The sequence below is a fragment of the Cibotium barometz genome, chromosome 33 (genome assembly GCF_041138505.1).
Source record: "Cibotium barometz isolate CiBa-2024 chromosome 33, ASM4113850v1, whole genome shotgun sequence".
Lineage (NCBI taxonomy): Eukaryota > Viridiplantae > Streptophyta > Polypodiopsida > Cyatheales > Cibotiaceae > Cibotium > Cibotium barometz.
Genome location: NC_141078.1, coordinates 47024728 through 47045541, shown reverse-complemented (window position 1 = coordinate 47045541; position 20814 = coordinate 47024728). Strand labels below are relative to the sequence as shown.

The 20814-nt window shown below is 43.4% G+C and overlaps 2 protein-coding genes across 2 annotated transcripts; both read right to left on the bottom strand.

Moving 5' to 3' along the window:
- Positions 1-851: 851 nt before the first annotated feature.
- LOC147619657 (ADP/ATP translocase 1, mitochondrial-like) lies at positions 852-4628 on the bottom strand. The gene is made up of 4 exons (XM_086773340.1): positions 4427-4628; positions 2687-3188; positions 2145-2516; positions 852-1465 (listed from the first exon to the last, which is right to left on the bottom strand). The coding sequence occupies exons 2-4, from the start codon at positions 3176-3178 to the stop codon at positions 1169-1171; spliced, it is 1161 nt and encodes a 386-aa protein (XP_086629466.1). The 5' UTR covers positions 3179-3188; positions 4427-4628; the 3' UTR covers positions 852-1168.
- Positions 4629-14152: 9524 nt separating this feature from the next.
- Positions 14153-18519, bottom strand: LOC147619656 (uncharacterized). The gene is made up of 5 exons (XM_086773475.1): positions 18403-18519; positions 16313-16597; positions 15757-16116; positions 15186-15697; positions 14153-14681 (listed from the first exon to the last, which is right to left on the bottom strand). The coding sequence occupies exons 1-5, from the start codon at positions 18517-18519 to the stop codon at positions 14153-14155; spliced, it is 1803 nt and encodes a 600-aa protein (XP_086629601.1).
- Between the last annotated feature and the right edge of the window lie 2295 nt (positions 18520-20814).

The following is a 20814-nucleotide window of genomic DNA, read 5'->3' as shown; positions in this document are numbered from 1 at the left end:
CCATTCTCGGCTCAAGGGGTTTGATGACAAGGCTGGTCAGTAACAGGTGAGGAACCCTGCTGGACATCACGAGGGCCCGTGGTGTTGAACTGCGTAGTGCATACTTTGATTGCCACAGCAGCAGTGGTCCACTGCGACAACAAGCAAAACACCACCTTTTCCTCCATTTGGAGGACTTTGGTCCACTATGCTGGGCCACTTGGGGCTTGTCCACCTTACTGTAGCCAGGTGGGATCCCGTGGCTACCTGCTGGCCCCAGATTACAGCCCCAAGGTCTAGGCCCCATGCTGTTCGAGATGCTGACGGGCTCAGCTACGTGAAGCCTTCTTTTCTTCAGCAATACTTACACCAAGAAGCTGGAGCAACTTCCCAGCTTTGTGTCCATGCTGGCCGAGAACATCAACCCCGGCAGACTCTTACACGATACTGTCCCTTCACCTCCCTTGGCTAGTCGTGAAGCAGGCAAGGCATTTGTAATATGCAGGCTACTAGCATCCCCTCAAGTAAGGGGTAAATTTACCCAATATATGTTGACATCAACATACAATTTAATAACACTAACCGGGAGAAATCAGGCATTGAAACTTCAAAGAAGATATTAGACTGTATCCCACTTATTAGAAATATGAGAGTTAGTAGCCTTATGGCTAAATTCCACATGAAAAAGAAAAAGCTGAACGATGATCAAAGCCAAATCCCCCAACCAACAAACCAAGTTCTCTCTCTACCCTCATCGTTTCATCACCAGATGAATCACATAGCAAAGAAAAGTAAAATAAAAGCAGTTCACAAAATATATAGCACCTAAATAGCCAAAACAAACCCTTAACAGATAACACCTTGAGCAGCTATTATGGCTAAAATGTGTTTCTATTGCCAAAACAGACTGGATCAAGCAAAAATGCATTTAGTCTAACTCCAATCATGACACAGTCATGACTGAGTAAAACAAGTAGCTGTGTTATTAAACAAATCTAGAGCTTTGGCTTGCGGACAATCTACCCAATGTAAAAAGAAATCAAATTTCTCATCAACGTCTTCTCACTTCTTGCTGCAACAGACACCTACTGATCATTTGATTCATCATGAACATTTCACTTGATTTCGTCATTATCCTGCTAGTGCAACTAAGACTACTGAAAGGACACTAAACCTACTTCCTGGAGTTTTAGCCACCACCAGACCCATAGGTCTTACCGAAGAAGATTAACTGCAAGCGATCGTAGCCAGCAAGCACACCAGCCCCAGCAACAGCTCTCAGAATGTTAGCACCAGCCCCCTTGAACAGGGACTTCACACCCTCTTTCTTAATAATCTGGTTGAAACAGTCGAGGGAGCCAGAGTACTTCACAGCCTCACCAGAGGTCATCATCATGCGACGTCTCACAGTGTCAATGGGGTAAGAGGCGAGCCCAGCACCGGTGGTAATACTCCACCCAAGCAGGAAGCTAGCAAGAAAGTTGTCCTGCATGACCAAGTACATCATCTCAGAAAAAGCATCCCAGAAAAAAATACAAAGTCTTTGCAAATGAGAAAATTAGTACCTAACCAAAGAAAGCAATTGACTTAGTTCCATGAAAAACCAACGACAAACAAACAGTGAAAACACTCTGATCAGAAATCACGGACAAACAAACACTGAAACCTAATATCAAGTTCAAACTATTCACGCGTCACCGACAAACAAACGTTGAAAGCATACCGATCAGTTGAAACTATTCACATGTCAGAATGTGATTGGTTACATGTACACTATACCTGCATACGAATCTTAAAAGCTATCCTGCAAGTGAACCCCCCCTAACCTTGCGACAGGGTTTACTTGAAGACTATACCCGTTTGCAACAGGTAAGACTGTACTCACTTGCGACAGACAGCGATTCGTGTGCATCCAGCCTATACTCGTGTTGCAAGAATTAGCATATGTAGCTGCTAGCACCCTAAAAGCATATTGACCATAGATAAAGTTTATTGTTGAACTTTGGCAAGCATAACTTTTCGCCAGTATAATGCATTTATAGACTTACGTGCACATTCAGGTTCTGAAAAGGATACACCTACACTTTTAGACAAAATCAGAACGCTACACAAACCGATGACTAAATTTTGAGCTCCTTGTCCACACAGCAGCAAAGATATCTTACCTCTAGCTTGCCAACCAAAACAACTGGCTTCAATGAATCATACATCCCAAAGTAGAGGCCTCTGTACACAATGATTCCCACACAGGAAATGTTGAAGCCTCGGTATAATCCAGCAATGCCATCTGAAGCCAAGGTCTTCTTGTAGACATCAATCAACCCATTGAACTGGCGCTCTCCTCCTTTCTTTGCTGCTTTGGCATCATTAGCAAGACGTGTTCTTGCATAGTCAAGTGAGTACACAAAAAGCAGTGAGGAAGCCCCAGCTGCACCACCAGAGGCCAGATTACCAGCAAACCAAGCCCAATAGCCATCTTTATCCTTCTTGAAGTTGAAGAGCTTCTTGAAATAATCTTTGAAAGCAAAGTTAAGAGCCTGAAAGCACCAGAAAAAGCCACATCAGAAGATCAAATGGAAAGGAAACTCTGCAGAAGAACAGCTTCATTGCATCTCTTCAGTGTTAAAACAGCATCAGAAACAAGCGTTCATGGCACAAATGATAGTGCAGACAAGAAACAAGACAACTAGCAAAGCTTTTCACTTACCTGTGTCGGGAAATATCTGATGACATTGGCTGTGTTACCACGCCACAGAGAGATAAAACCTTCCTCCTGAACAGTACGTGAGAAGCAATTGGCAATCCCCTTGTAAGGCTCCTGAAGTCGGCCTGACTTAATCATCTCATCCTGATTCTGGATCAGCAGTTTGACACGCTCAATAGGAGCAGCTGCAGTCTTGGAAACAGCAGCAGAGACCCCACCCATGAGGAAATCAACGGCAAACGCATAGGGGCCTTTCTTCTCCATCGGAGCCGCCACAAACACAGGGTTGTACGGCACAGAAGCCTGTGAACATTCACTAAGATCCATGGAGCAGATGTTGGATGACCAGGGACTTGTTCTCCTGGAATGATAAGGGAGGCAGGATGATGGCAAAGCTCCGTATTGCATTCTCTTGTTGTCCACCATTTTGGCCCCAAGGTAAGGATACCCTGAAAGCTTCTGCAAGACAGTCGGTGCCTTCTGTTTATCTGCCATTGCCACCTCACTGCAAAGCACAAACAATATGCATGATCTTAAATCACTACATTCCAGAGTAAATAAAAGCAAACACCACAGATCCACCTTAACTTCCATCCAAAGCTAGCAGCCATTACTAAGCATCCAAACCATTATATCTAAACATCTAATACAGAATGCAAACAAAAAGGCTGACACATATCAGCACAGACCCCAAGGGTGGCTCTAGTTCTTAAACTCCCTGTTCCACAGCTGGAGCCATTGTTAGCCGGGAATATTCAAGATCACTAAAACAAAAGGTCCAAAACCAGCTAAAGCTAACAGCGTACAAGATCACCACCTTTAGCTATCAACATATAAGCAACACTTTTAAATCAAGGTATGCTTACAAGCGTACATAATTTATCATACCCTTGAAAGCATAAATACTGGTATCAAACTCACTGGCGAAATTAAAAAGCGTGGACCTTAACAAAATATCCTAGTTTTAAAATAGATCAAGCTGTCGCTTCTAGGCAGGTAAAAGAAACTACTCGACATTGCGGCAGAAAAGCAGTATGCTGGAAGATGACAAAAAACACTGACGGAACAACCATGATGTTAAAATAAATAGACTAGCAAGAAAGCACCATCAAACATCTAAAACAGACGAATAAAAAGCGTACTAGGAAGCAAAACCAGACTTCGCACATGGAAACTGAAGACACGCTTCAAAGAGACACTGCGAATACGAAGATGAAAGCACTGTCGTCAATGACAAAAGAGAATCGTAGGTCACTGAGCTCTCAGATCTTTGAACACAAAACCCTAAGAAAGACGGACGGCAAACGGGCTTCTCCAAAGCTTCCAGCGGAACATCGTCAACGCATGGAATCAAAGATCAAAGAACAGCACATTCCAGCCAAAAGAAACAACCGTACCAAAGCCGCCATGGCACACCATCTCAAGCCCTAAAAACACTTGCAGGATAACTACCCCGCGCCTAACACAGGAAGACGCAAAAAAAAAGCCATTAGGTTCGCTGTCTTGCTCATTTGCCTCTAGATGAGTCAGGAAATTGCATGAGCTTCAGAATCTAGAAACTAAGAAAAGCCAGAACAATCATCCTTCGCAACTTCACACGTCTGAAATTTACCAGCAAATCACCTTCACATTCGGCAATGCCGGAGCTACAGAGGCACGGTCAAGCCTTGGATCGACAATAAACATTAACACGGAGGCAGGAACACACAACAAACAGAAGACACGGAGAGAGAGGAAGAGCACCTGGATGAGCATACGACGTTAGACCTGCGCTCTGCAGCGAAGACGAAATCTCCTTGACCTGGCAATGGCGGCCTTCAGCGAGGAAAGAGGAGGAGATCTGAATCACTATTGGGAGATTTTAGGGCACAGTCCGCTGTGTGCTTCACAGTTCACACTGCGGGCCGGGCGCTAGGAATTGAGTGGGCGACTTCATTTCACACTTTTCAAAATCATGCGAAGGGCCTCGCTGCCACAAAATGCTAACCGTGTGAACTTTTTGACTTGTATGATGCTACGTATGCGTGTATTAGTTTTTCGGCAAAAGCTTGAAACTGGCATCTAAAACGTTTGGCCAAGTGTTTTACGGGTCCGTCAGCGACATGAAATACGACCTAGTTCACAGCATGAAATGGCAGTTTTTTTTTTATAGATGTGAACATGTAAGTCATCCTCTAAGAGGTGTATGTATGATGGAAAGGGGATTAGTATGGTGAGCAGCAACAGAAGTGCAGTGGAGTCGTGATTTAGCAGAATTAGCATGTCACGTCGTGAAATGGTACTTCACCATGAAATACCAGAGTTAGCATTTCACGACGTAAAATGGTGCTTGATCGTGCAATGACAGAGTGAAGCACCATTTCATGCCGTGAAATCCTACACTCTACTATTTCACAGTCACGCACGATTTCAAGCATTTCACGGCATGAAATGGTCAAGCGGTCAGTGATGATTTTTATTAGCTATTATCTTTTGATCTAGAACATTTGTAAAAGCAAGGGCTAACATCAGATGGAGTCATGAGATGTGAAATGGCAAGGTTTGGATCTCATGCCGTGAAATAGCATATTGCTATTTCACAACTTGAGATCTATTCGTCATTAGTGATTGTGATCTTAAGCAATTGAGTGTATGACATTATAGGATGCAAAAGAGGAGAATCAATCAAACAAAAAGGAGGAGAATCAATTACAAGCATGAAGAGAATCGATTAAACATTTAGCAGGGTTGCAAGCATGATTGATGAATCTTTAACATGCGAGAAACATGATAAGAATCGATTGAAGCATGATTGATGAATCTTTAACATGCGAGAAACATGTTAAAGATTCATCAATCACATGTTAATGATAAGAATTTATTGAAGCATTAACATGTGAGAGCATATGAGCTCCTACCTGAGGAGTGGAAGTGGCGAAGTGCCGGGCTAATGCAATGGACACAATCGGCAGCATTGAGATGCAGATTTTTGAAGATCAATACGAGTGAAGTGCAAGAAAAGGGAAAAGGTTTTCGTTTTTACGGTCCAGACGTCGGCATGGCGGTCATCTTAATTGGGGGGATGCCACGTGGTGAAATGTGATTAACTGGATCTTGCTGGCCGTTTCATGACACGAAATGGTCTACATCTTTTCATAGCGTGAAATGCTACCAAACGGAGGTTTTCACGTCGTGAAATGGTTGCTTTCCCTTATTCGTGCAATTTGTGATACCCTAGATAGTCCTATATACTCATTCAGTCCAGGTCCAAAAAATATGCATGTACAGGAATAGAAATTGAGCTCATGAAATGTATGAACCTGTTTCACGGCATGAAATGGGCTAGACATTTCACGACGTGAAATGCATAACCCTTTATCTTGTACCCATTGAAAATTGAAGTCATTTCTTGGTATATAGGTACTTGTCCTTTGTCACCTTCCTCTTACCTTATTTCCAGGGGGACCAAGTTGGAACTTTGGAGCTTGTTGGTATTTGTTGTTGTAGATGCCTTAGTTCAAAATGAGAACTTCTTAGGTTTCTTTCCATCCAATGAAGGAGAACATCAACGATATCCTGTTGTTTTTCTTGTGCATGTGGGTCCACTTCTGCGTTACCTTTGTGTAGAACTTGGTCCCGCTTGACTCTTTGGTGGGTGACATTGGTGGTGTTGCACTCTCTTTTTTACTTGGGTGAATGGTTTTCTTCCTCCAAACCAATTTCGGTGTTGCCTTAACTCATAATATAGCTGGGTATTGATCCTTATTGTGCTTGTGGCTCTTGTCTTTTCTTTTGGAGATAAACCCCGCACTAGATTTTTGTGGTTGTCCCTTGGTACTTGCACGTAGTATCCTTGATAGTATCCCTGGGCAACTAGTATGTCTTTTCTTACCCACCTTTTTTGAATGCTTAATGGTGCACGGGCTTGTCTATGTTGTTGCTTTCTCTCCATGATCTAGTTCCCTTGGCTCTTACATTTATCCCTATTGCGCTACCTTGACACCCTTGAGGTGTTGACATTATCATAATAGCCTTGGGCTTTGAGCTAGGACTTGGGAATCCACTGTTACCTTGCTGGATATAGATAGTGCTTTTGTGGTGGTCCTCTTGTGTGGTGAGGGTTGTTAAAGGTTGATGCCTCTATGGATTCTCCTAATTTGCTTGTTTTACTGATGGCTCCATGTCGAATTCAATTGTTTGCTTTTCTTTATTCAAGGGACTCCATAATGAGATGGTCAGGGGTTCATTGCCATGGTTGAGTTGCACTTTGCTTTCCTCCCATTTGATGATACAGTTGATGGCGCAAATCCAGGACCTTCCTAGTATCATCTCCTCTTCCATTGTACCTACAGGCGCATAACAAATACCTTCCCAACCAAGGGATTATTTTTAATGGAGATGTTAACATTTAAAAACCCCATGGTTTACGTAACTGACAGATGCACACTCTGAACCTGGGCGCTAGTTGCCTCTAAGTGGGGTTTGTCCAGTGCTACCAAAGTTTCATAGGAAATCAAGTTATGACTTGATCCCGTAGTATTAATCAATGTAATGCTCTTTGTTTGACTACCCTTTGTAGAGACATGTACACTTAAGTGTGCAGGTTCAATATCTAGGTCATCATCTTTGAGCAATGTGAGCAAAGCCATGTTTACATGTAGTGTTCTTCCTCCCTAGAGTCTTTGTTTTATTTTGTCTTCCCTAGCCTTGGCTTCCACTTGAGCTTGTCTGATTTATTCTTTTTATAGCTGTTTCTTTTTGTTTTAAAAGATGCTCTTGTGCGAGCATTTCTCGGGTCAGGGGTCTGTAATACTTATTGAACTTGCTTCCATTGATGTATCCCTCCATTTCTACCCCATCGATAGTCTCAATTTTGACTAACCCTTGCGGGGTGATCTCGGACACTCTAAAAGGTCATAACCCTTAGTATTTCAATTTCTTTTTCATAGTGCTTCCAACATCATACACTAGGACAAAGTCCCCTTTTTCAAGTTCTTTGTATTTTAGGTTATGCTCAAACCAATGCTTCCTTCGTAGTTTCTCGACCATAAGCCCATGCGATGCAATTAGTCATGTTTCGTCAAGTTTTTCCAAGCCAGTCAACCTCTTGGGGCTAATGCATTCTCCGTTGAGTCTTTCTTGTACCACAATACGTGGGCTTTTTGGAACTAAGTACTCCATAGGCATTACCGTATTGATGCCATACGTTAGACGAGAGGGAGTATATCCGGCCGCTACTTTATGCGACGTATAATAGGCCCATAATGTTGTAGTCAACTTGTGCTCCCAATCTGTTTGACTGGCCTCTAAGGTCTTGGTCAAGATAGCACATAGAATCTTGTTAGTGCTATGGATAGTAAGGTGATGATTTACAATGTACTACAAGGAATCTCGTGAGGTGTTCAATCACCCCATTGATAAAATGCAAACCCCAATCACTAACTAATTCTAGCGGGGGTAGCCAAATCCGGAAATGATGTGTTCATACAAGAACTTAGTCGTAGTTTGAGCATCAGCTTTTTTAGAGGCTCTCGTCTTTGCCCACTTGGTGAAATAATATGTGGCCCCACGATCACATATCAAGCTTGTGATGGATACGTTGCTGGACTAATGGGTCCAACAAAATCAATGCCCTATTTCTCAAAAGGTTGTCTCACAATTACAGGGGTAAGTAGTATCCTGTCTTTTTGTTGCGGAATGGAAAATCGTTGATATTCTTTACATCTCTTTACAAATTCTATGGCATCTCCGAACAATGTAGGCCACCATAGTCCTGCTTGAAGAACCTTATTTACGAGAGCTGTAACTTCTCCAACAAAATATCCTTCGGCAATTCCCAAGTGTGCTTCTTCCAACACCGTAACGAATTCATCTTCTAGCACACATCTTCTGAGGACATTGTCGTTACCCAGCTTATATAGTTCTCTTGGAATTAGTTGATATGGTGCAGCTAGCTTAATAAGGCTGATCTTGTGGAAAACTATAAGATAGGTACTTGGATATTTTCTCGCTCCACTCAGGCACCATATCGATCTTGAATAGACATGCATTTGGAAGGTTATCATCCACACCAATTTGCAGGTTCTCCATTTGGAAATCCTTGACATATGGTCTGTCAAAACATGTTGTGATCCTTTCCGTACCATGATCGTAAAGTCGAATTCCAAGAATAAGAGAAACCAACGTGTAATCTTTCCCATGGTGCATGGCTTATTCACCACCAGATACAATAAGGCTTGATGATCCACATAGAATACAAATTTATTGGCCACCAACAAGTAATGTCTGTATTTCTTAATAGCATATACCATGGCCAACCCTTCACATTTAGTTGTGGTATAGTTGATTTTTGTATCAGTTAATTAACAACTGGCAAAGCAAACTGGGTAATCCAATTTGAATTCCCTAGGTTGCGTCAATAAGTACCCTATAGCAAAATTTGATGCATCAATGTGCACATGGAATACAAGGTCCTAGCTGGGTGGTCTCAAAATTGGTGCACTAGCCAGTGCTTTTTTCAACTGATCATATGCTTGTTGGCACTCTTCTATTCAAAGACTATGAGCAGTCTATACAATGGTCTAATGATTTCAGCATAGAATACGATGAATATTTGATAGTACCCAACATGTCCCATAAACCGTTGTACACTCTTGTAGTTTGTTGGTGGGGGTAATTCTAGAATCAACTTCACTTTGCTCTCATTGGTAGAGATACCATTCTTAGACATAATGAGTCCTAATATAACACCGTGCTTGACCCAAATTGGCATTTTAGAGGGTTTAAGGATATGCGATATAATCAACATCTCTCAAACACCTGCTTTAAGCAAGCCAGATATTCAATCCATTGAGAGTATGCATAAAGATCATCAATGAATACCTAAAGCCACTTTTGGAAGTAGTCCTTGAAAGTCATGCACATCAATCGTCGTTGGAATGTAGCAAGAACATTAGTGAGACCAAAAGGCATAACCTTATAAGCATAGGTTCCCCACATTGTGTTAAAGGCCGTCTTGTGTTGGTCCTCTAGTGCAATGGACACTTGTTTTTAGCCTGAGAAACCGTCTAAAAAGCTGTAGGCTTCATATGCTACCCATTCTAATACATGCTCCATATATGGTAATGGATAGTGGTCTTTCCTGGTAGCTGCATTGACCTTTTTGAGATCAACACACACACTCTTAGCTTCCCATTATTTTTTGGCACGATCACGATTGGTGATAGCCAATCTGTGTGCTCAATCTTGTAGATGAAATCCGCAGCTATGAGTTTATCAATTTCATCCTTTACAATAGCTATGTATTTAGAATTTATCTCGTAAATTTTCTGCCTAGATGGTCTCGATCCCTTCATGATAGTAATAGTGTGTTGAACCACCTCGGGTGGTACACCCTTTATTTCAGTATACTTCCAAGCAAAACAATCCTTGAACTCTTTTAAGAGAGCAATGAGCTCCTTTTCTTCAGCAACAGTCAAGTCATTTAGCAATCTAGACAAGTTTGGAATCCTCCCCTAGCTCCGCAATGTCTACCTCTTTAACTTCGGTTGGTCCATCGTAAGACATGGATGGCCATTCTCCGTCACTCTTTTAGCCATCAATTGGACTACTTTTCGCTCATCAATGGTGTAAGTTTTGAAATGGTCTAGCACTGGGTGCAAGTCTAGCTTGTCGTCTCATGATCATCCTCTTTTCAAGCCATCGCCTTCCTTGCCTCTCGATTGGCTTCAGCTAGAGCCTTATTTTGTTTACTTCTTCCAACCTTAGTAAGTTTAGGTGGATTAGGCTCTTGAAGAGTAGATTTCTCTTCTCGTTTCCATTCCAAAATGATCATACTCAACTCCTCATCCCAGTTCTTAGAGAACTCATCGTGCACCTTAGTGACCTTGAGATATCTTAGCCATTGGGCATTCGCGGGTTTACTTTGCAACAGGGCATTGCGTCGAGCGATATACCTCTTGTTTTCACCACTTCCTAAGGCGTTTAGTGTTGTTACAACCTTGTGGCCCAGGCACTTCTATGCTCGAGGCTTCATCCTTTGTTTGCTCTTCCATGAGTTGCACATTCACCATGCGCACAGAGGTAGTGGGAATGGTTGCCGATTCAACATACTTTGCTCTTCTGGGGGGGCAATACATCTATGGTGGCAAGTACATGCATCTAGTTTTCACTAAAGTCTGGAGGTGAAAGTGATGCGTACATCTTGTTCTCTTCCTCTTCGCATGAGTGTTCTTTAACTGGTTGGCAGGCTTGTAAGGATGTGGTTCATTCTATTGTGACCGAATCATCTCCAAACAATTGCCCTTTCATGGGATGTGCCTTCCACATATGGAGATCGATCTTCAAAATTTGTGAATCCTTTTGTATATATACTTGGTGTTAACCACTCCGGTTAACATCATTTTCCAAGTGTGGTCATGCTTCTTGTAACTTATCTTTTTGTAACTGTGCAAAGCGTTAAAATGGTAAAAGAGTTATGGGATGACCGACCTTATGGCTTGTGTAATGCCGATCATAGGAATGAGATGTACATAGAGCTAGGAAGCTAGTTTTAGCCCCCCAACTATAAATGGGTGGCCGGAAAGAGAGCTCTTGTATATAAGGCATTTTATGGAATAGAAAAAGGATAATCCCATTAGTCTCAATTGAGTTTTGCTCTCTCTCTCTCTCTCTCTCTCTCTCTCCCTTGTGGATGCTTACTTGTATTATAGATACTTGCATGCTTGATTGTTGTTGTGTGTGCATGTTAAGGATGGTGTTAATCTAGCTTCTCTTCTCCTCTCCCCTTTCTTGTCTTTCTACCAAGATTCCTTTTGCATTCATGTTGGTATGGATTGAAGGTTGAGATTTCCATAGCTCCCTCCTTCTGTGCTCTTCACCTAGCTTGTGAATCTCCACTTAGGTTATATAAGTGGTGGTGGAGTGAGCCCCTAGCAGCATCACAAAGAGGAGTTAACCCTTATTAGGATTGACTAAGTGCCAATCTCTGACTTGAACCTTGCATGGTTGTTTCTCTTCTTCTTCCCTCTCTTGTGTACAAGGTTGTATGTTTAGCTTTAACATCTTTGGCGTCGCTGCTGGGGGATAGCACCACTTAGCTTAGGGTCCTTCACATATTTCATGTACTAGAGTCTTCATTTTGCCCGATTGGTTGCATATTGTTTGAGTTTGTTTCTTGTTTGATTGATTATGTTCAATGGAGCTATAGAGGTCAACTAGAGCATTGAAGTCTTCACCAAAGGCGGAATACACAAGTAGGTGATCAATTTTTGCTCTTGACATTCATACAATTTTTGATTTTTTGCTCAACTTTTGTTAATTTTGCACAATAGTTTAATCATCAAATTAATCTTAATTTATTAGGTTTCTTTACGCATTCTAGGTATCAATAGGTAACTAGAGACTAGCTCTAGTCTCTCGTAAAAACAAAAATTCAAAAAAATATTTGGAAGACATGAATCTACAAAAAAAGCAGAGGAGGAAAGTAGGTGAAAATTGTATTCAAGATGAACCTCTGAGAGGTGAATGCCCGTTCTATTCTGCCACGACCGTTCCATCTCTCTTGGTGGGAAAATCTTGTGAGATCTCTAGCCATTAATTTGGACATTAAAAAGGGAATAATGGCATTAAGCATAAATTGCATTTAAACAAGGGGTATAGCTGCACTGTCAGAGAATATTTGTAGGTAGGAGTCAGATCTACAACATTAAAATCTTTGAAAACTATAAGTAAACGCCTGTACCATTTACAGTGTACACCCGTACCATTTGAAGTGCACGGCTGTTCCTTTCTAAGAAGCGTACACCCGTTCCCTTTCCCTTGCCATGCCCATTTGATCATTTTTTGCTCCGACTATTGCAAGTGTACGTTCGTGCCATTTTTGCCATGCTCGTACCATCTCTCCTTTTTGAAGCGTATGCCCGTGGCAACCTTGCCATGCTCGTGTCATTTTTACCACACCCGTACCTTCCTCATCCAAAAGCACACGCCCGTTCCTTCTTGAAGCCATGTCCGTTCCTTCTTGAAGCCATGTCTGTGTCTTCTAGGAAACGTACGCTCGTGCCATCTTCTTTATGAGAAGTGTACGCTCGTGTTCTCAAGGAAACGTATGCTCGTACCATCTTAAAGCATACAACCATACCATTCAAAAAAGGTTGCTCATAGGGGGCTTGCACAGTAATTCCACACATTCATGCACGTATGTTTGGGAAAATTGGTGTGAAACAACCCTCTCTTTGACAATATAAACTCTCCTGAAGCTCCCTCGCTCATAAGGTCAGACCCATCGGCCAATATAGCTTGGAGCCAAATAATGCTCGTCTTTGATAGCACCAGTGATGCAAAGATCATCCCAGCATGGGATGAGATACTCCTGACCTTGAAACATGAGAACTCGAGGCTCAGTGTATGGGTAGACCACCTGTCTAGGAGCAAGACCATACCTCTCCTACATATTCACAAAGAAGTCTTTCTTTGAGGCTCTGCAACTTTATCCTGGGAAACGCATAGTTGGAAGAGCCACATCCCAGGGTGGTAAGAGGTATGGAACACCAACAAGAAAGAGAGCCCACGTTGCCTCAAGATCCTAGAGCGAAAATAGGGCAAAGTGAGAGCCATCGGACCCAAACTCATCCACCAGTCTAGAGATCCATGCCCGTCTCAGGGGTGGCTGATTCATTTCGAGCCCAGAGACCCATACAAAACCCGGGGCTAGATCCAACTCCCCAAGGGCCTAAAACGTCATATCAAAGAGAAAGGGCCTACCCGGTCCTACTCGGGGGGCATAGCCAGGGTACCACATGGGGCCACATGAGGCACATCCCAATTCACCCATGAAGCAAGGACCTCCATTATCTGCTTGGCCTACCTCCTCCACCATAGTAGCCAAGGAGTTTCATAAAAAAGGTTTTTGAAACGCGTTTCGAAACGTTTCGAAACATTTCATTGCCCGACCCAAAAGTATGAAACAGGAGGGGTACCTGGGGGGGGGAGGAGACCCAACAATAGGGACCCTCAACAAGTTTCATATCAGTTTCTAAGACTGCAAACAAACAACATGTCACCTTGATCTTATAGACTTAAAAATGTGTAAATAAAAGCAAGACATTGCAATTTGAAATTTGATTTACGAATCACAATATCATATCAATATTTGACATCATGATTCATGACATGCCAACCTTGGCCCCTGGATACCGAATTTAACAACTTACAAGTAACCAAATGACAATAAGATTGTCTAAATAGTAAAGACCAAAGAGTGGCAATCCATAAAATCATAAATGTGACATGAGCCATGGGCCATGGCCAAAGCAGCTGAGAGTCTGGCACATGTGACACATGTGATACATAAAAAAACCGACATAAAAGATAATAGCTACAACTGTCAACAATGTCTAATGTCAACATGAGACATGAGTCATGACCATAAATCATAAATGAAGCTGTAAAAAAACGAGAATGACTAAGTAGATACTAGACTCTAGAAGCTTAGTCATCCTCCTCTGCATCATCCAACTCAATATCCTCGTCCTCATCCTGAACATCAGATGCCTCAGAAGCTGTGACCCAATCGGAAGAGTCATGTGCACCCTCTGCCACCGCTGCCTCAGGTCCAGCACTCGTGCTAGCACCATCTGTGCAAGGTGCAGCACTCGTGCTAGCACCATGTGTACCCACAACAACTCCAACCCTGGCTCGAGAGCGGCTACGGGTTTGCCTGGTTCCCTGCATCGCCTCCTCATATAACATGGTGTAAATGTCCTGCTCATCAGGTGGGATCTCTGGGATGTCTTTCACTTTCTCGATGTCGATTTTGTCGACATTTACTTGTATTGGCTCTATGGAATTGCCTCTTTGCTCAAGTAGATGGAGGTTGCAATGACAATAAACCAACCGCTCTAATTGTGCAGTGGTAAACTTGTTCCTTTTCTTTGTGTGGAAAAGGGCCCATGTACTCCAATTTCTCTCACAAGGACCTGAGCTGCAGTCCTGTGAGAGCACTCTCATAGCAAGCCTCCTTTGCAAAATTCAAATATGAAAAATCACACATGAGTCATGATTCATTATTCATGACACATGTGACATGAGCACAAAATTGTAATGAATACTAGCTGCGGGGCACTTATACCATATTTCTCCCACCAAGATACGGGGTGCAACATCCCTGAATGCAATTCCGCAGTTGGTGACCCAAAATGCTTTCCTGTCTTGTTGCGGAAGGCAAGCCGCTGCTCCTCCAAGGCAGCCAACTCCCCCACATCTCCACCCACCCATGTTGTCACATACTCGGTCCAACCATCCTCCAACTCCTCACAACATGCCTAGTCTTCGTGTCTCCACAAAGGATGAAGAATGTGGGCCACCGCATGGATTGGTCTATGAAACCAATCTCAACGATCTTGCCAAATAGCACGAAGGCTGTCCTTCCTAGTTTTTTAAACATTACAATTTAGAATCTAGATGCACCAAGTTTAGAGCTGAAATTGAAGAGTTAAGAGTCAAGACAAAATATAATACTTACTCAATAGCAGAAATACCAGTTGCCTTTATAAGGCACTCCCCGAGTTTGTCCATGTACTCATACAAGAGGCCCATGGTGCTGCCCTCCATGTCGGTGATACGCAATACACTGTAGAAAGGCTGTAAAACTCTCATCAATCCCTCTGCTGTTGCCCACCACCCACCACCCATAATAGTGCTTGCAAACTTATCTGACTTTGGACACTTATTTTCAGCCTCCCAATCATACCACTCCTTGGACACCACTAGTCGTAAGAGTCCCTTTCGGACTCTTACTACTCTGTCAAGCACTATGAACATATATGCAAACCTGGTGGTCGAGGGTTTACACAACTCCAACTCACCCTGTGCCCTGTAGATAGAAAGTATCTTGGGCCTCTTTGTGACAAATTTGACAATGAAGCGAGCTGTATTCAATATATCCTGCAACCAACCTAGCTTGCCCATATCCTCCATCATAAGATCTAGACTATGACTGGCACATGGTGTCCAAACAATACGTGGGAACTCATCCTGAAGCATGCGGCCCATACTAACATAGTTTGAACATGCACAATGTTTTTTGGCCCAACTTCCAACACAGCCTCACGCAAATGGCGCCGAATGAACTCTCCTGTCATCACCACTGTCCCTGGTTGGGATGCATCAATGGCACGCAAAAACATTGTGCCCTTGCAGGAGGACACCAAGATGTTGTACACACTCCTCTTGCGTACATCCGACCACCCATCACAAAGCAATGAACAGCCGTACTTTTCCCATGTCTTCCTTAATGGCTGAATTTCATGATGCACCTGTGCACGCTCTCTACGGAGCTCTCTAGTACGCATAGTCTCATAGCTGGGCCCCTCCCACTCATATCCAATTCGGCTAATTGCACGCATGGCACATTTCCAACGATTTGTGCGTAGTATGTTGAAAGACAAGGCACACTGTATGAAAAGCTTAGTTAGCTCCCGAGTTGCCTGTTTTTGAATACCTGCTTTTATGCTGCCTCTCTTGAGAGACCCCACAATCGGCAATTTAGAACGAGCCGCTATTGGCATAGAGCTCGATCTTACATAAACACCACCTGCATATGAGTCTTGGCTCTCGGCCACCTGTGTTTTTCCCCTCTTTGTCACTCACTGCCTCTGAATTCTCCTCTTCCTCGATTCCTGTACCTGTGTTGGAGTCAATAACCCCTTCTTGGATTTTCTTCCAATCTTGTAGACTGTCCTGCACAACCTTTGGCACCTTGGGACAAGCAGAAATCCCCTCACCCTTCAAGCCAGACAAGTGGGCTTTGATGCGGGTTACACTCCCGCCAGTCACTAACAGGCAGAAATTGCATCTCCATTTTTCAGCTCCAGACCCACCATATCTTCCAAGAGAGGTGACGTGTGTCCACACAGCATCACGATTGCGACCCATCTATGGCAAAAGAAACAAAAAAAAACTCCCTGTTGAAAGTTGAAAGTAAAAAAAGATTCCTGTTGAAAGTTAATCACATTATGCTGCATGCACAAACTCTCTCTCAATTACACAATGCAATTTCTCTCTCAATTTCAATCTCTCTCTCTCTCTCTCTCTCTCTCACACACACACGCACACAAACACGCACACACACACACACATCTCTCAATTGAAAATTGAAATTTGAGGTGTGTGTGTGTGTGCGTGTGTGTGTGTGTGTGAGAGAGAGAGAGAGAGAGAGAGAGTCTTGAGAGAGAGAGAAAGCTAGAGGAGAGAGAGAGAGAGAGAGAGAGAGAGAGAGGTAAAACCTGCTAGTTGCAAGGCTGTAGCAAACACGCACGCACGCTCTCTCTCTCTGTGAAACTCGCACGTAAGCTCTCTCTCTCTGTGAAACGCGTGCGCAAGGCTAAAAAAGGCCCAAATTTTGAGCCGTACGTTTTCAAACGGCAAAAATCCCCAATTTTGACATTAAAAAAAAATAAGCATAAAAAACTCGTTTCAAATTTAACGAAACGTTTCGAAACGTTTCGTACTTCAGTGGGGATGCGAAACGCGTTTCATTGCTACTATGTCCTCCACCCATCGTTCCCCCGACCAACATCTGCTCCAACCATGGTAGGTCTAACATCGAAAATGTTGAGAATAGCCATGGAAATAGTGAGGGGGTGGCTACTAGCATCACACCCCTAGTACCAGGACCTAGACTAGAGTGGAACAAACCCGCAAACATCTCGAAGCTAATCGCTAAGTTTGATGGGACTGGAGATCCCATCCCACACTTAGAGATGTTCAACCAGATCTGTGAAGCCTTTGTCCATGTGGACGATTAATTTAAGGTGAGTGCCTTTGGCCTTACCCTAGATGGTAAATTCGACCAATGGTTTAGGTCATTGAAAACAAAAGATAAGGCCACCTTCGAAGCCTTGAAAGAGACCTTCAAGGTTGGATACTCTCGTCAAGGAACCAGATGGAGTCCTGTTGTGAGCAGTTACGTAATGTTAAACAAAAGGATGGTGATACCATCAAAGATTACATCAACAGAGTCAGATATCTCCACTCCCATTGTAGTGCTAGAGACAAGTTCTCTGATGAAAGGTTATAATAGGGAGATTTTTGGAAGGTCTAGAGGACGTACCCCTACACAATTCCTTGTATGCCTTGTCCCATACCTTCTTCGGGCAATGTTGCAGGAGTGCTATAGACTTCGAGGATAACTTCAAGGGAACACGTTCCTGAGAACTCCATGAGGGTACATCAGAAGCCTCATTCTAGACCACCAACACCTGATGTGGAAAGAGCAAGGAGTCCACCTCTAGACAACAAGTCAAGCAATTGGCCGCAGCATTAATACAACAAATGACCCAACATTGGAGAACTGACCAAGGCCAGGATCGGGTTGGCCAACCCCATCTCTATCCTAAGAGGGAGCTAGTATGGTACCAGCATAGAGTGTCTACATCAGTGACCTCATTCCACCCTCTATTGCACATATTGCCAAAGATGGGCAATCATGAAATCACAAATTGCTATTAGTAAAGGGTGCTTAAGCCCGTGCTCTACCACAAGCCTTGCTTACAAATCCAAGGCAACCATTGTATATACGCTTCACAATGTACCTCAACTAGGCCAAGAAGTGGCAAAAATAGGAATTCTGAGGGTACCTGAAATGCCCTTACCACCCCCAATTCTCCCACCTCAACCCCCATTGCCACAAGTCACACCTGTTCGTCAGCTAACCCTGATGTTTGAAGAAGGGGAAGTACCTGAAGGTCCCACCCACAAACCTCTGGAGCTAGCCAATCCACCCTCCCAAATTCTAAGACACTACGTGATGAAGGGCGATCAAATGTTCCCACTGTACTTAGCTGCCTCAATCCCATGGGGCTGGGACATGAATACAATGGCTAAACGACCACCCATGCAATGCTACTATTGCGTAGGACCTCATCGAGTGGGTGAGTGTCCAATAAAGAAAGGGATGGCAAGTACCTCTGCAGGCGCTTTTGCATTAACCCCTTTATGGGTTGGGTGTGGGATAGACCATATGTATAAGGATTGTCCCTGAGACTAGGAACAATAGGAAAAGCTCATGAAGCTAATCCCAGCAATAGCATTAACATGTTGAGTGTAAGAGATGGCTTCATCCATACGGTCCCTCTCAATATGCCGTGACCAAATTGTAGAACAGATAGAGGGTTGCAGCTCATGCTGTAATAGAGGCATCGACCTCGCGAGACCACGAACACGCAAAGGTCTTATCTTTAAATAATGTCCTTGAACAAGCACAAGCAACTAGATGCTCGAGAAAGAAAACCACAAAAATTGGCAAAGGGGATAGCCGAGTAGTTATTAAGAGTGGTTTGGAAGATGACATGACCACACATGCATCAACCTCTTCATCAGAAGAGGAACATCTGCTACACTCATCCACTCGAGCTAGGGAACCGATTGACACTAAAACCAGCTCGCTAAAAAACTTGCTGAATACCCAACCCCATCATTGAGGAGAAGGAAAGGCTCTTGACAGCCCAAGAATTGGTCAGGGATTGCCAAGCTCAAATAGTAGATGAGCCTCCAACTGCTTACCTTGAGCCATGCTCTTCAGTCTCCAACATGAGCCATGCTCTTCAGTCTCCAACATGAGACCCACTGAAGAAGCTTAGGTATATAATAGAGAGTTCCCAAACTAGTCACCCCCTCATAGGCCAACACAAGCAATAGCATTCACTGTGAGACAACCATCCCCCAACCACCAAGGAAACTGGGTAGCTAAATATCTCAAAAACCTGGGGGATGACCATCTTAAAAGAATAGACACAAAGATCCCCATCCAAATACCTTGTACAAATAAGAGCTCGAGAACAAGCCAAGGCGACCTTCCTTAAGGAATAGCCTCCACTCCTAGAGACATTGCTGGTCTCTTTTCCTTCCTCTCTTCTCAGATCCAGATCCCCATTGGCACCTTGCTTCAAGGTAGTCTAAGCTTATGGAAAGATCTAAAAGATTGGATGAAGGGACGCCTCGGGGTAGGCATGCAAGAATCCATAGAGCTAGACATCTCTAATGAGTCATAGGAAGACAAACTCATTGAACCCCACGAGGTCACCTAGCACTCCACTCCCACAGTTCGAGTCAATAAGCTTCGATAATACTTTAAAGGCGATGAACTTAATGCTGCATTGTCGATAACCTTCAACGTCCTCTAGGTCATAGCAATCTTGGATGGGGGAGCAGAAGTGAGCATTGTTACCAAACAATGTTGGGAAAAATGGGGAGCACCCGCCATGGATGACACAACATTGCTGGTAAAACTTGTTGATGGAGTCACCACTAGACCCATTGGTCTATTAAAGGATTTGAAAATAAAGATCCTTGGAACCACCTTCCACCACACCTTTGTGGTGATGAACATTGGAAGTCTAGTTTCATAGGACTACATCCTTGGGCGACCATTCATGAGAGAAACTAAAACGATCCCACGATTGGGATACCGACCACATTTACATTCGAAGGAAAGATCATACAGTTAAGATCAACCTACGCACGTGGAAGGTATGTCTTATGAGCGGTAGACCCTTTGTAGAGGACTCAATAATAACTACCAGATCCACTGTAGCCCACCTATGTCAAACGTGTCATAAAACAATAAATGACGAAAAGGATAGCGAGGAGTGTGCACCTCTTTCGGAGCTAGAAGACTCTGAGAATTGGATGCATATCCTTGCTACCTTCGACATACTTCCAAGACACATGGGAACCAAGTTTGCTACAGCCGACAGGTAGGAGATCACGTCTCTCTACATACTTAGCATTGCATACCTACCTGATGTCACCACTCAGGTACCTGAACAGGTCAATACAACGGAACTATCACAGGGAACATGCTCACACAGAACTTGCAAGCTTAATGGATTCCCTAGGCCATAACGTTATGTTTTCCCTACTAATCATGATACCCACTAGCTAAAATATGTAGGGTCGGTTGAAGCACATGACCACTTCAACCAAATATGGCAAAAGGAGTTCATAAATAACTCCCTTTTAGTCCACACGACCACCCCAAAGCCAGTGGAACCCATTGATCCCAAAAAGCTTTGCCGCTATGCACGCATAAGAAGTTGGTGTGCTCGTGGAAAAAGAAGCCAAAAATTTGATAGAAGAAGACAGCGCTAGGG